The sequence below is a fragment of the Melanostigma gelatinosum genome (genome assembly GCF_949748355.1).
Source record: "Melanostigma gelatinosum genome assembly, chromosome: 14".
In the NCBI taxonomy this organism is placed as follows: Eukaryota; Metazoa; Chordata; class Actinopteri; order Perciformes; family Zoarcidae; genus Melanostigma; species Melanostigma gelatinosum.
Genome location: NC_136647.1, coordinates 12,163,086 through 12,178,336, shown reverse-complemented (window position 1 = coordinate 12,178,336; position 15,251 = coordinate 12,163,086). Strand labels below are relative to the sequence as shown.

General features: G+C 43.5%; 1 protein-coding gene across 2 annotated transcripts; it reads right to left on the bottom strand.

The window, feature by feature from the left end:
- Nucleotides 1–678: 678 nt before the first annotated feature.
- smg6 (SMG6 nonsense mediated mRNA decay factor) lies at nucleotides 679–11,415 on the bottom strand (the record flags this gene model as incomplete). 2 transcript variants are annotated; one of them, XM_079283615.1, is made up of 19 exons in its annotated part: nucleotides 679–2,787; nucleotides 2,905–2,986; nucleotides 3,118–3,380; nucleotides 3,568–3,712; nucleotides 3,835–3,993; nucleotides 4,189–4,359; nucleotides 4,525–4,744; nucleotides 5,033–5,207; nucleotides 5,315–5,428; nucleotides 5,566–5,711; nucleotides 5,836–5,897; nucleotides 6,282–6,497; nucleotides 6,597–6,719; nucleotides 6,954–7,032; nucleotides 7,379–7,485; nucleotides 7,664–7,774; nucleotides 7,987–8,179; nucleotides 8,282–10,664; nucleotides 11,325–11,415. In XM_079283615.1, 19 exons carry the CDS (start codon nucleotides 11,413–11,415, stop codon nucleotides 2,657–2,659), a joined length of 4,971 nt encoding a protein of 1,656 aa, XP_079139741.1. In that variant the 3' UTR covers nucleotides 679–2,656. The 2 variants fall into 2 exon arrangements, with proteins under 2 accessions (XP_079139741.1, XP_079139742.1); XM_079283616.1 differs by having other exon boundaries at nucleotides 6,609–6,719.
- Between the last annotated feature and the right edge of the window lie 3,836 nt (nucleotides 11,416–15,251).

The following is a 15,251-nucleotide window of genomic DNA, read 5'->3' as shown; positions in this document are numbered from 1 at the left end:
TTCATCAAGATATTCCCTGTATTGAAGTGCTATACCCAAAACTCAATGCTGGCTCTTTGGTTCCATCACTCCCGCCTGTGTCACCTTCTTCTACTACCACATGAGGGCATACATGTAAAGGTTTTGGTAAGTGATTTATATATATCTTTCTGCAGAAAATGTTGTGTAGTGGTATGCATTTCTTGTAATCATTTTGATTATCTGAGTTTATTAATGGATTATATTATATTTATACTGTCAACATTTTGCATGTTCTCAATTTATCTTCGTATTCAGAAATATACGTATATATAGTATTTCAACTCTGTCCAAAGTCGTTTGTTGCAATCTAAATTGTCGTTCAATTTAAATGTAGGAGAAAACATGACCTTCACAGATCCAGTGATTCTAAAAAGCAAAGCAGCAGCAGGTTGTCTGTTACTGCAGACATTCGACAGGCCACAGAAGGAAACGTACAGGTGTAAATGCTACAGTGAATGATGGCCGAGTTCCATTTATCGGCTTCAATGTCAGAGTCCTGGTATTGTGCACGCTGGTCGCTTACTAGGACACTTGAATATAACAAGGCCTCATTAGTGTTCATCGTAACACCTGTGCCTTTCCTGTCAAGACAAGTCAAAAATGTCTGCTGTGAAAAAGGCCTATTTCTTACAAAAATATCACAAAAAAACATGCCTTGAAAACATTTTTAATGATGGATGATGAATATGTAATACGTATTAAATTGACTACGGTATGTATTCACTATATTTGCACAAACACTGCAGCAGAGTCACTTAACACGGTAGATTGCTAAACACTACAGTAGCACCAGAACAGAGGGTCTGAAAAAACAAAACAAGGTTCTCACAAATACTTCAACTGCTGACGGAAATTGTAGCTGAAAGATGTACAGCACAAACCAAGGTAGCCACTTCTACACACGGTATTATTCTAAATCCATATGATCAAACTGTGACGGGTGAACGACTTGTGTATGATGCAACATAACAAGAGAACATAGGTGTAGATTACATGTATTTTAAGCATATGCACACAGAAACATACACTATATATATAACTCAGCTTCTTCTGAAAGTGTCTCCCAAATCAATGCAGAGCAAGCAAACACACAAATACTACATTTGTGTTAACTGTTTGTTTACAGCGTATCAGTGAAGTGTTGCTTGAACGTGGTAATTGTACATGCTGTCATTTGTGGTGGTATATCTCATGTATCTTATTTAGACGAAAGAAAAGTGGGTCATGTGACCTTGAAAAAAGTTCAGGAAAAATCACATTGAGAAAGAAAACTTAGTGATTAAAAACATTACTTCTGTGGTGGTATGAACTGAAAAGCACAAAATGAATGAGGGGAAAGCTAAATAGAAAATAAAGCAAAATAGACACTAAAAGTACTCGATAATAGCGTCTGCAAGTCAATATCAGAGACCAAGCCTTCTTCTAACATCATGGATGTCTGAGGCACACCTGGATCAAACACTACGGTAATTGCTAGTTGTGTTTTGTTTTAAATGATAACGGGTGGAATTTTGTTTTTTAAAAAAAGGCTAAATCCCATAAAGATAGTCAACAAAGCACAATATTCTGCAACTGAAAACGCACTACAAACCAACAGAGTAGTATTGGTATATCAAATAGTATGCATGTTTGTTCTGCTCAAACCCAGAAATAAATACATTTCGACCCAGATCTGTAAAAAAAAATAAAAATAAAAATAAAAGTTGATAAAATCATGGTTCTGGAGAAATGGCCCCCGAGGGGGAAACTAAACTTTTTACACATTAGCTCAAAAACAAGTAAAAACCAAAAATTAAGTATGAATCAATTTTTTGTTGTTGTTGTTGTTGACTTCATCAAAACATGTCCTTACAGTATCCAGACTTAACATTAGCATCAAGCTGGAGGAACAACCCAAGCTACCAAACAAGCATTAAGCACTTCCTGTTTTGCAGGAAATACCACACCTGCAGGTGATGACTTGGAGGTGCTGAAGTTGCACAACGGCTCAACTAACCCTCACTACAGTCACCCACTGTTTACTGTCCCGAACAAAGAGCCTCCAACTGTGCTTCTGTCCGACTACCTTTATCTCATCGCTGCTGTAGAGGCCGAAGCAGTGTATGCGACTGGGCCCTATGAGAAGTGTGGAAGTGCCAGTTATGGCCTTCATTACGGTTGTCTTTAATCAATTAAATGACCATAAACACTCTCATTCTACCATCAGCCTCAAATTTTAACACTGCTTTCTGAGTACACACTCACCAACTTGGCGCAGATGCGCAAGGCCGGACCGGACAACTTACAAATCCAACCTCTCCATCTCTTTCCTTCCTTCCAGTCCAGCCTTCCTGAGACTTGTCAAGTCTCCCTCTCTCTTTCTGGGGAAGGCCACTGATCTTCACACATACACACATACACACACACACACACACACACACACACGCACACTTCATCACAAGGGGGAAAGGCTCATTGAAACCACCCTGCTGTCATTGCATCTGCTTGTATTTCATATGAAGTGGTTCTACGCTTTCTTTATCATTTCCTCTCCCCTGGTATCTTCTCTTCTTCCTTCTTAAGTGTGTCTTCTGTCGTGGCTGAGTGGCAAGCAGGCTTCAGCAGTTGGGTTCCTTTGATTCCAACTCAGCCGGGTTCAGCCCACTTTGGCCCAGCTAAGGAAAGCAGGGATGTCTCGCACTGGGACGTTGCGGGTCAAAGCTTTGACGCGCAGGTTACGGTCATCTGTAAGCAGCACCACCTCCCTTTGGAGCCTCACTGTTCCATCTGCGAGTGGAAAAGGGGGGATAAGCCAGAGTAGCAAGAGATAAACGTTATTCACATCAGATTACATGCGTGTTAGGAAATCTGTACGCTGAATGAATGACAGGCAATGTTACATACTTCTCTGATCAGGCATGAAATCTTTTGCCTTGTCTTTGCAGTAGTGGAGGCAGCAGGACAGAATCACATCATCATTGGTACCCTGAGGAGGAATAGAAAAACAGTACAAACATTTGATGCAAGTTGTCATTTTCAATCAAAATCAATCTGAAACCAAATCACCAAAATTTAACAAGATTAAATAATACAAGCTATAATTATTTGGGCTCTCACCTGCTGTCCAGAGGTGTCTTCACTGCGGAAGGCAATAGAATCAAGCCGATTTCCTCTGCTCGTCAGCGCTCGGAGGTACGGTTCCCTGGCTTCGAATCCTTTCTCCAGGAAAGCCACAGCCAACCGGGCGTTCTCCTGCACGGCCCGCACGTGGGCCGCGCTAACATTATAGTTGCCGCGACCGCCAGTGCCGCGTCCTCCGGAGCCCACTCCTCCACCAAAGTTGTCCTGGCCTTTAGCCAAGCCGTCCAACTCTGTAATCACTGTGAGAGAGAACACACATCGCACCATGAGTAAAGTAATAAGTATACGTAAACAAAGATGTCCTTTTTCTACACTTAACCTCAGCCAAATGGGGCATTCTTATGATTCTACACACGTCACAACACCACGATTTAATCCTTCTTCACTCATCCATTCATGTATTTCCTCTTTTCGTTTCAGTCTTACCGATAAGTGGCACAACTATTATGTATGTTCCACACTGAAGGAGTTTCTTCAACCCTCCCAAGTGATCAATGAATCCATTGGTATCTGGAACCAAAAAGAGAGGCCTCACTTCCAGCTCCAACTGCCCGCCTGTCTGCAGCACCGCCTGGAACACACACGGTTTTTGATTAATCACTGAACATAAAGAATCACAGACATACAGACTAATACCCATCACAATATACATGTTTGAATATGTATTGTTATGAATGTATACGTCTGTTTTACCTGTATTTTGTCCCTGCGCTTCTGTTGCTGTGCCAGTTTGTTTGTGAGGTCGTGGCGTCGCGCCTTCAGCTGTCTTATGTCATTCTCGCTGTCTCCCGCCTCATCCTCTCCTTCTGATGCGGAGAGAGATGACTCCGCCTCCACTATGACATCATCAGCCTGCCAAACAGACCACGGGTAAGACACATTTTCAGCAATTTAGCTTCCAGTATTTTCAACAAACAGATCTAATTTACACCATTTTGTGTAGGTCAAATGTTAAAAGAAAGGAGTGCAGTCAGGGATGAAAACACAGAGGGAGCTTAATGAGGAGGAAACAATATATTAGAGGAAAAGTAGGAGGAAACCTGTCACCTCCGTTAGAGAATCCTGCCTGCTCCTTGTATCCGTTGAGTTTGTAGATGGAGAAGTTGCCACAGAGATGTATTTGCCTCCCTTGAAGGCCAACAGAGGCTCTTCCTGTCCACACAAAGCCTCCAGGAAGTACTTCAGCACCGTCACTCTCTTACAATCTGCTGCTATTGCCTAAGGAACGAGAACGGAGGTAGCTGTACATGAGAACTGGAAGAGGACGATTAGTGGCACCGGTCAAATCTGGCATGTTGAAGGTGACAGAAGAATTAACAAGAAGCATGTACCAGGGCTGAAGTGTTGCATCAAAAAGAAATAACGCCTCTACTTTCCACTCACCGCGTCAGTGTGTCTGTCTGTGTAACACGGCTCCTGTGGTGCAGCAAGCAGAGGGACAAAGCCAGCAAGCAGCCGGTCCTCCTTCAACTGCAGCACAGTCAACTCCTCATCGCCCTCAACTTCTTCAGTGTCGACTTTGAACAGCGGCACTTCCTCATGGTCTACACGGGCCAGCATGTTACACAGGTCAGCCAGGCACTGCCAAACATCTGGGCTGCAACTTGAGAGAGAGAGAGAAAAAGCCAAAACTGATGCTGAGGAATGAGTATTTTAAAAGAGCTACTCTCTGAAGAGAGTTGGTATGTGAGGTTTGTGTACAAGTACCAGTAGAGGCTATGAGCAGAACCAATAGTAGTAATCTAAAGAGACTATAAATCAATACATAATTCTGTCTGATCTTTTTCATTTAATTTAAAAACATGATATGTCAATGTTGTGTTCACGACTTGTTTCCACTGCACTCAAGTGGCCCAAATCACATTAGGTACTGCAGGTTTAAAATGCTCACTCTATACTGCAGGGTGGTGGGTTCCACTGGTCTGGTTGCCCCAACATCCAGTCAGACCAGACCTTGATGCTTGGCAGTAGTTCTCTAAGGTCCAATGGAAAGGCAGAGACCCGCACCATCCCCTCCAGCTCCTCCCCTTTACCCTGCTCGTCTCCATCTGCCATGGGGACTGGTTCTAAAAGAGAGAAAGAGATTTTTGTTGAATACAACACTTAATAGGCCTTAATTTCAGTCTCGAGCCACAACTTTAAGAAATGTGGCAGATACTTTCTGTGTCTGTACCTGCGGGAGTATCCCTGAGCAGCTCCGTGCAGCGCTGCACCAGTAGTGCGAACATGCCGAGGCCCAGGGCAGTGCTTTGCTCCTGTAGAACGGACCGCACTTCTCCGTCTTCACCTGACGAACACAAACAAGAACTTGAACCAGTACGTCCTCAACACCCTTTCTATCAACATTACGAATGACCTGTGTGCAGCCCCAGCATGTGCGTGTTCATTTGTATTATTATCATGCGATCCTGTGTGCAGCATCACCTCTGCTGTGGGCATAGTGTATGGTGAACATGTTGATGGTGATGATCTGCAGCATGTGTGTGAAGCCCAGTAGGGAGGGGCCATGCTGGAGCACCGTCTTGAACTCCTGCAGAACACGGCTGGCCACTCCAGGAAAATACTCCATGCTGTGTAGGCAAGACGCACACATTCATAAAACATACAGGGGAAAAAACAGACACACAAATAAATAATCCATAGACTCATTCAGTCTATGAATTTAAGAGCTGGAATACATGAGACAACACTCACCCCACTTTAGTGAAGAGCTTTCCATGTGCATGCAGGAAACTCAGAATGAATCTCTTATTTAGCTGGAGAAAACAAAAAGAGTATCAGTATTACTAATCTTTGGGAAACAAGTTGTATTTAGCTAAAAGCCCGACAGCACATGACAAGAAAACACACTTCATCCAGTGAGGTTTGGAGCGGATGTCACCATTTAAATGCACCAGAGGATTTGAACAACTGGAGTGGAAGGAAACTGACTGAAAGAGTACTGAAGCTGGAAAGAGCAAAGAGGACACACATACAGATGCCTCTTCCAACAGGATACATTGACAAATACTGTTTTTGAGTGCATACATGTAAAAGGCATAAGACTGGCTGTGAATGCGAGCATATATATATATATATATATATATATATATATATATATAAAAAAAAAAATATATATATATATACGAGAGAGATCTTACATCACTGGCGCTTAGACTTCCCAGCTCTCCATCCTGTTCGGAGTCTCTGCTGGATTCACTACCTCCCCTCTGAGACGATGGGGTTGCCGCTTGTCTGCTGCTGCGAATCCAAATTTCCACACGTGCTCCATCTTCCCCTCTTCCTCTTCCTCTTACTGCCGGCCCCCTGGAGCCTCCTTCATGCTTCTGCCTCTTCTTTTGCTCAAGCTGCTCTTCCTACAAGAACAAAGTCTGTCAACGAGAAGCACTCACGCTGCCGAAACTTTTTGGTCCAAAATAAATGGTAAAATATTTGACACATTTAAACGACTTAACTTTATGTCTGACCTTGCGCTTAGCTTCCTCAAACAGACTCATCAGGCTTTCCTTTGCAGTCAGGATGGGGTTGGAAGCTGCCAAGCTGCGCATGTAGTAATACACAGCATCCAACTTCCGCTTCTGTAAATGTGAAAAGTGGAAAGCAAGTAAGAGGAGGGAGGCATCCTGCAGAAGGACGCACACCGGGTGGGTGACAACAGATCGTTATTCTTTAAGTTGTGTTTTTCAATTATCCCGTAGACATGCCGTAGACTGAAAAATACAGTCAGCGACATTAAAGTTATCCAATTGTGCCTGCAAAGAGCCTTTCCAGCTCTCAACCTACCACCCCTACTTAAACTACACATCACTTACTGTATAGACTGCCAGCAGGGCCAGCTGGTTATATGGTCGTCCATTTTTGGGGGCAATCTGCTGGGCTTTCAGGTACCAGCTACAGAAAAATGGAAATGTGTAATCATGAGATACCGTCAGAGAGACTAGGTGGACTTTCAACATTTGCTGCTTCTACTTTAAATGATACGGTTCTTATCTAACTGGTAATATTTAGCGAGGAAGGAACTTTGTCTACTATGGTTCAAAGTTTGACATTTTTAGCAGTCAGCATCTCAGAACAAATAAGTCGAAGATTGACTCCTGACCACCAGCTACAAGATATTTACACGCTAGCCTCCCGACTCAGTCAAAATCAAATATTCAATGCCAATACACATCCAGTGCCTTTCAATGTGTGTTAAGAAATTTCAAAATACGTAGAGAATGCTTGAGTTACAGCCTACCTGCGAGCCTTGCCGTAGTTGGCCGAGTCACTGGCTTGTTCCCGGTAACGTGCTATATCTCCCTGACAGATCATGCAACGCTGTGCACTAATGAGAGCATACTTCACCTGGAAAAGACAGAAACATTTAACAATTCACAACATACTTTTGAATTTCAATTGCCCAATTCAGGTATAGGCATTGGAAATGTATATTCGATCATTTTTAATATGCATCATTTGATAAATCTTTGAACATATGTTAAGTGCACACACACAACCAAACACGGAATAGAAGGTGCTGTACCGTTTTACGTAATGGCCGAGCCCTGATAGCTATGCCGTCCATGTAATCCTCCAACTTAAACTGGTACACTGTCTGCAGCTTCTGAAGCAGCCCATCAAAGAATAGTGCCCCCTGTAAAACACAAACAATGATCACCACAGACAATTACTAAGCAAGGTCCCAACTGTGTATCCCATTCAGTGCCCAAAGAGACAAGTTAGTTATCATCTGTCTTGACATATCCTCAAGCAAGAATATGGCACACAGATGTTCGATGCTAGCTGCAGTAACCTCCTGATTTTGTGAAACGCTGCCCTGTCTGAATTTCCCCACACATTCCTTACCTCATCAAGCAGCGTGAGCAGCATGTTTCTGATATGAGGGGTGTTGTCACATGTCGGGTCTTTAAGTAGCTGCCGGAAGCGCTCTATGACCTGGTAAAAGACATTCTTCCACAAAGACTGATCCACATTCTGAGAGTCTGAGAAGTCGATGTCTGTCAGGATGATCTGCTCATATAGCTCCAACAGGTCAGCTCTAGAAAACGGAAAGGCATAACAGGACAGTATAAGACAAAAGAGTAAAACAACCACACACACTAAGCAAAAATGCCAGTAACGCATCTCCCCCCGTCCTCACCTGAGCTGGGCCATGCGATCCAGTCCATCAGCACTCACTCTGTCCCTGGACAGCAGGTTACTGAGCTGGAGCTCCTGTGTATCCGCAGCCCTCAGCTGCCTCCCCAGCTCTCCTCTGGCTTGTTGCTCCACCTCTTCAAATGTCAAACTACCTCCTGCAGCAGGCTGGGAATAGCCTGCTCCCCTGTAACTCCCACCAAACTGAGCCACACCAGGACCCGGGTACATACCATTAGGGGAAGCCATTTGGTAGGGCCCCATATGATACGGATATGGATAGCGCTGGTTGGTGGTAGTGCCAGGACTATGTGAATTGCTGGTGGACATGGGGTAGCTGTAGGGGTTGTCAGAGTTTTGGAATTTGTAGTAGGCCATGGCAGCAGCTTGCTGGGTTCGAAAGTGCTCGCCCTGCGGGACCGGAGGACTGCCTGCTACCTCATCGTCTGTGTCCAGAAAGTGAAGTTGTCCATATCCGGTCCCGGTCTGGAGATATATAGGCTGTTGGAGAGCTAAATGCTGTGAGGACTGGGTGCTGGTAAGAGCAGGTTTCTGGTCGGGGTTATTGGGATCCCAGAGTCGTCTCATTCCTCCTCGGCCTCCTCGACTCCTGCAAGCACTGCCTCCCCTAATTCCACCAAAAAGAAGCCTTTGCCCAACCTCAGGTGAATTGGAGATGTCTGTGCGAGCTGGAAGCACCAGGATACCTCCACCTCTGCCACGAGGAACCACGGCTGGCTTGCGTTGCTGTGACGTCCCGCTATGTGAAGCGGTACCAGACATTTTTTCGAGAGACACCCGCAGGATTCCTCGACCTCCGCCTTTGTTTCCTTTCAGTCTGTTCCTTTCTTCCCTCCGCCTCTCTGCACTTAGTTCCTCCCCCCCACCTCTTCTTCTCCTCCCATCTTCTGCTATGTCACTCATCTCACTCCCTTCCGTAGATGATTCCCCATTGGCTGTCCAGCTTTGTAAATTACTCCTTCTTCCGACTCCACTATTAGCCATCCCCTCTTTGTTATTGTGCACAGGCTCCAAGCGGGGCTTGGTACTCTCCACCTCCCTCCCTAGTCGAGGACCATCCAGGCTGGTCACGCTGCTAGCTGAGCTACTGCTGTAAGTTCGATTTCGTGAGCGCCGAATATCTGATTTGGAATAGCGTTTTGAGGTTGGGATGTTTGCATTGGATTTGTTTCTATCGCCTCTTTCAACAGGCCTGTCTGCATTTCTTTCTGTCTTTGCATCTTTCTCAGCATCTCTGGATTGGTTGTTGTTGTCTCCTCTTCGGCTTTCTCTGTGATCCTCTCTTCCTTTGCTTTGTTGTGTGTCTCCAGTCTTACCAGCTTTGGTATCCCTTTCTGCTTCTGCTGCTCTCCTGTCTCTTTGCTTCTCAGGTTTCCCGTGGTCGTTCCTTCCTCCACCACCTGCTTCATCTTCTCTTCTTCTGGAATCCTGATTCCTCTCTTTTTCCTTATCCCCTCTTCTCCTGCGGTTTCCCCTTTCCCTCTTCTTCTCTACCCTTTCGTCCTCTTTTGTTCCTCCCCCTTGGTCTCTCCTTTCATTATCAATTGTTTCCCCTCTCCCACAAATTAACTCTTCAACAGCTTGGCTTTCGCATCCCACTTTACCTCCGTCTTTCACACAGAGTTGTTCTACTTTGCTCGTAATTTTATCGACTGAAGCATCAGAAGGTAATGGGGTTTTTTCCACATCACGGCTCCCATGCTTTCTGTTTGTTTCACTGGATTTAGACAATTTGATGTTTTCCAGTAGACCTTTTACTTCGTTAGCTTTCCCTCCCTGCTTCTGAATGGATGTTTTTTTGTTACCCTCCCTTTCCCCTGCACTCAACTGGCATTCTGGCTCAGTTTGCTGCATATTCTGCCTGGGGGGAGGCATATCCTGCTCTGTTCCAACTCCAGAGTCCTTTCCCTGGATGCTCCTCCGGCTCCCAGGTTGATAAAATTCTCGGTCAGGTTTGCGGGCTTTCCGCGTTGGCTTAGCAGCTCCAGAAGCTTCTTGGTGTTCTCTGTCATTTTCAACACAGCCCTTATCTTTATTTGCTTCTGATTTAGGCTGTGAGTGAAAGCCCTTTCTACTGTTCTGAGTGTTACTACCGTCACCTCTCATCCTGTCTTCTTCCGTTATGTTGGTGTCTGCCCCGTCGTCTGTGCACCCATGTCTCTCTGAGACTCCCCTTTTCTTACTCTGTGACGGTTGACCATGATCATGTGAATCAGCAGCCAGGGGATCACTTTGACCAGTTTCTCCCTCTTCACTGTCACGGTGACACCGTCCATGTCCAGCTACCGGCTGGTAGCGCTGTAATTCAGGGCGTTTTCCGTCACACTTCCTATGCTGCTTGTTTACTAGATGCTCCTCCTGCTTCTCTGCAGAAGCAAAAACACAAACAGTACAATTGAGTATGGGTGTTAAAATAAGGTTGTTCTCTTAAAACAAAAACAAAAAAAATGTGCATTTGTTGGAGACTATTTTCAGCTGTCCGTAATATGCATTTAGTGATCTCGCAAGTATTGGTGGCAACAGAATGGTGTATGTTGAATTGACTAATAAAAATTAAAAAAAAAATATATATATATATATATATATATATATATATATATAATAAGTTACAGCCCCTGTTTCATTGCAATAAAGGAACAGGCATCCAGTGCAATTGAGTGTCCAATGCATGTGTTTTTGCAGCTACAACAGGCGCTTTTAGTATAATTTCTTGACAATAACAAACATAAACAACATATCATCTTAATAAAGAACCTAGGCTGGAAACACACCTGTGCATGTACACACAATAACGCAGTCGCTCTTAAATGATCTGGTGTCGTTATGGTTGAAGGGGGCGTTTAAAACAGACCGCGCGGGACCAAAGAATGGGTAGGCAGATAGCTAGCTAGCTAACAACATTAGCTGGTTACAAACTTAGCAACTCCGTAGGCTACTTTTATCAAACTTGGAATACTTCTTTACTTAGATGTATCAACTTTTTCACGAATGTATTTCTTTTAGTTGTCTACTTCACTTCATCTCACCTTTCTGACAGTCAATATTATCGACTGAATTCGACGCTACAGCTCTGAGTTCCGCAGCTGAGATTCGTACTCTGTCCAGTTCGTTCGCCATCTTTGCTTCAAGTGAAACAACAAACACAACAAGTATGGTGGCCTAGCTGGATCAAACATGTTCACCGGGAGACACAATAGCGAAGGCAGTCGGGTAATGGAGTGCGGTCCCCTGTCAATTCAACCTAAGTGACAGGTTTTCATTATAAGTAAAAGTCTTGCATTCAAGATTTAATTATTGTACATCTATTTCACTAGGCTACGATAGCATTACTACTAATAGGCTACTAACGTTAATTTCCCTTTTTAGACTAAAGGAAACACAAAAAGTCCTTATTTGTCTCACACAGAATATACTCATGTAAATCCTTACTATGTATTTTTCTCCCACCCTTTCGGTTAATTGTATTCACATATCTGTACATCTATTTTATATTGTGACGATCAACATAATTTCCCCTTAGGTTATCAGACATATGTTCTTTTGATGTAGGCTAATTGCTGGTTTTGTGACCTATGACCTATGAATACTATACTATAATATGTATATTCAATTTTATCTTAATGTTTTCAAAAAATTAAAAAAGAAATCAACAAATAGGGATTACATCTTGCCACCAAATGAGTTAATGTATGTGTTATTTGATTAAAAAAGGATTGTGGATGATTTCACAAAGTTTTCCTCATAGTCATAGACTCTTGGTTAATTCTCCAAAATATTTAACGATTAATTAAGTCTATAATTATAACATGCATTTTCTGTTTTAATCTGACATGTGTGTAAGTCTAAAATGTTATGTAATTCTTACGTAGGCCTTGACCTACATATAAAGCCTGAGGGAAGGGGGCTTAATTAAAGTTCTGAACATTATATAAAGAAACAGACAGACAGATATCCTACATACATACCTCAATTCAACACAATCGCCACTAGATGTCAGGATTGCTTACTTATTTGACTTTTTAGCTCAGCTGTCCTGTAACCCTCTGGATTGGCCCAACAGCAAACTTTCTCCCATCTACTTTTGTTTTCCATCTGAGTAATGTATGTGAATGGAGCAACATCTCCTTATCACATATTTTCTCTCATGTCTTCCACTCATGACTGTGATGGGAGCTGACACATTGCACGAGGAGGGTAATTGTGGGACTGCAGAAAGAAATGACAGAGACATACACAGAAAGACTGAGTAGTGCATGTCCGTGTGTGCTCGTGTGCTTGTGTGTGTGTGTGTGTGGGGGGGGGGGGGGGCGTGGAGAGTTCAGGCAGATATCATCGGTGTGGCTGGTGCTAGTGTAAACAGGTCCATTTCCCTAGCAACACCAAATTAAAGGGACAGAGGCTCGTGTCCTTCCTATAAATCTCCCACACATGATTCTTCATCCAGAGCCAAACCTCCTCTTTTTCCGTACATGCTTCTTCAACCTGTCACTAAATTATTCATCCAAGGTGCTGGATGGCTCACTTCTTTGGCATAGTAATCAGATATGTCGACACATACTTATGTGTGTGTATAATATTAGTTCATTTGGTCCTAAATTGCCTATTGCAGTATGTCCCATACCACAAAACAGGCAGGCAACCGTTAAATTGGGATATTGTATTTATAATTGCACAAGGTTTGGTTTTACTCTCATTGTCCAATTTAATTATTGTTGTTGTCTATTACTATGTTTCATCAATGTATTTCATATTTTATGTAAAGCCCTTGCAATTAAATTAAGATGTTGATCATGATTCTCATGATTCACATTATTCCGTTAATCAACCCTTTCGCTCTCTTTTTCATTGTGTAATGACGTTAACTAGTTTGAGGTACAAACAATAAGCCACTTTGTGTGTGAATGCAGAATACTGTGTTGATGTAGTGCTAGCAGTGTCTCTTGATGAAGCACTGGCACACCAGGGGTTGTAGAATGTTTCGTGTCTGCAGTGGAGAGGTGTGAGAGAGGGAGGGGTGGGGGGGGGGGGGCTGCCGGAAGTGGTGGGCGCGTGTCTCCCTGTGCGTGAGTCTGTAAGTGTGTGTACTTGCGTGCCTCCGTGTATGTGTGCAGAGTTCTGATTGTCAGTGCTGCACCACAGTGCAGGTGGAGCAATGCAGGATGATAAGAGACACAGAAGGACAGAGAGGGGGAGGAAGGAAGGTGGTGAGGGAGGGAGACAGAGAGAAAGAGGAAGCGAGGTAAAGAGGTGAGGAGGCATGATGCAGGAGGGGGAGACACTGTGAATACAGATGAGAAAAGCGGGGGAAGCAGGGAGTTTTTGCAGATGAATTTCTGACACCAGGGGGTTTCTCCAGCCCAATCATATCTCGATGTCTTCTGCCCCCATCTCATCCTCTCTCTCTCTCTCTCTCTCTCTCTCTCTCTCTCTCTCTCTCGCTCTCTCTCTCCCTCCCTCTATCTGTCTGTCCGTCTCTCTCTGTCTCTCTCTCTCTCTCTCTCTCTCTCTCTCTCTCTCTCTCTCTCTCTCTCTCCCTCTATCTGTCTGTCCCTCTCTCTCTGTCTCCCCCCACTGGGAGGTGGGAGGAGATGACTTTTAGAGATGATTGGAGTGGTGGAGGAGGAAGAGGACAGATGGGGGAATACAGTCAGCAGAGAAAGGTGGAGAGACAAGAGTGGGACATTGTGGTTGAGGATGGAGGTGATTGAGAACGCTGAGGTGAGGAATCGGGAAACAAATCAACAAGAGTGAAAAGTGAGATGACTGAAATGGGATCCACGTAAGTGGTGAGAGAGACAGAAATGAAAAGGGCGTGTGTAGGAGAGACAGACAGAAAGACTTGTGTGACGCATATGTGCTGGCACTATGTTTGGAGTATATCCATTTCGACTGTTTTAATGTATAATTCACAAAATGAGATAGAGGGAGTGACAGGGGAGGAATGAGCTAAAAGACAATATGAGATAGAGTGACGTGTCGGTGCGGAGGAGCCAAACAGAAAACCGAGAATCTTAAACAAAGAATGCAGAATGGATCACATATTGTAGCAGTGGAAGCTATTGACTGTATTAAATCATCGAATAAAAGTTTCATTAAAGACATTAATCAAAGACAAAAACTACATTTCATTACTCCTGACTATGTTGGGCACTAACAACACTATCCTCATCCCTTAATATAGCATTTATTCAGGCTTGTTAAAATCATTTCATTCCACATAAATTATTATTTCATTGTATTTTCAGGATTATCTTGTTCCAACTCTTCATTGGAGCTGAGTAAATGTATCAAACTCCATATGTTTTAAATGGCTGCACTTATCCACCAAATAGTAATGTCCTATATGTTCTTGTGCTGCAAATTACGATATAGTTGGTATCATTTACAACTTCAGTTTGGATCTTTGCTCTAAAGTTCTGCTTATTTGAACAATATTTGGCCCCAGCCAATAATTCTACAATCAAGAGTGGCCTCCAGTGGTACGGTGCCACTGTCTGGAACCAGTTGGCCTACATGAGAACAAACTAGTTTACAGGCGTTTAAATATTATGCTTTTAAGTTTTCTAATATATGTATCCAGGACTGGAACACAGTAAAATGAAATTGATTGCACACAGCATGAGGTTGTGACACAGGTCTGTGAGTTTGTTTTTTTACAGCTGATTTTGAGATATTCGCTGTCATTGAAACTCCTGCTTCATTTTCACTAGGCATGCAGTACACACGACGCCCCCGCTTGTACACACACATACTCGCATACAGCTGGCAGTGCACGGTAATTACATTCAGCATATGACTTTGGCATAATGTTGTGAAGTTTTGTGTGAGTCACTGTTGGAGTTACAGCAGATGAGACGAGACGGCATATGACTTCACAAAAGGACGGCCCATGTAGGCATGCTTTGTCACAGATGCGCTGTAAATGTAATGAAATCATGGGAATAATCTTGTCA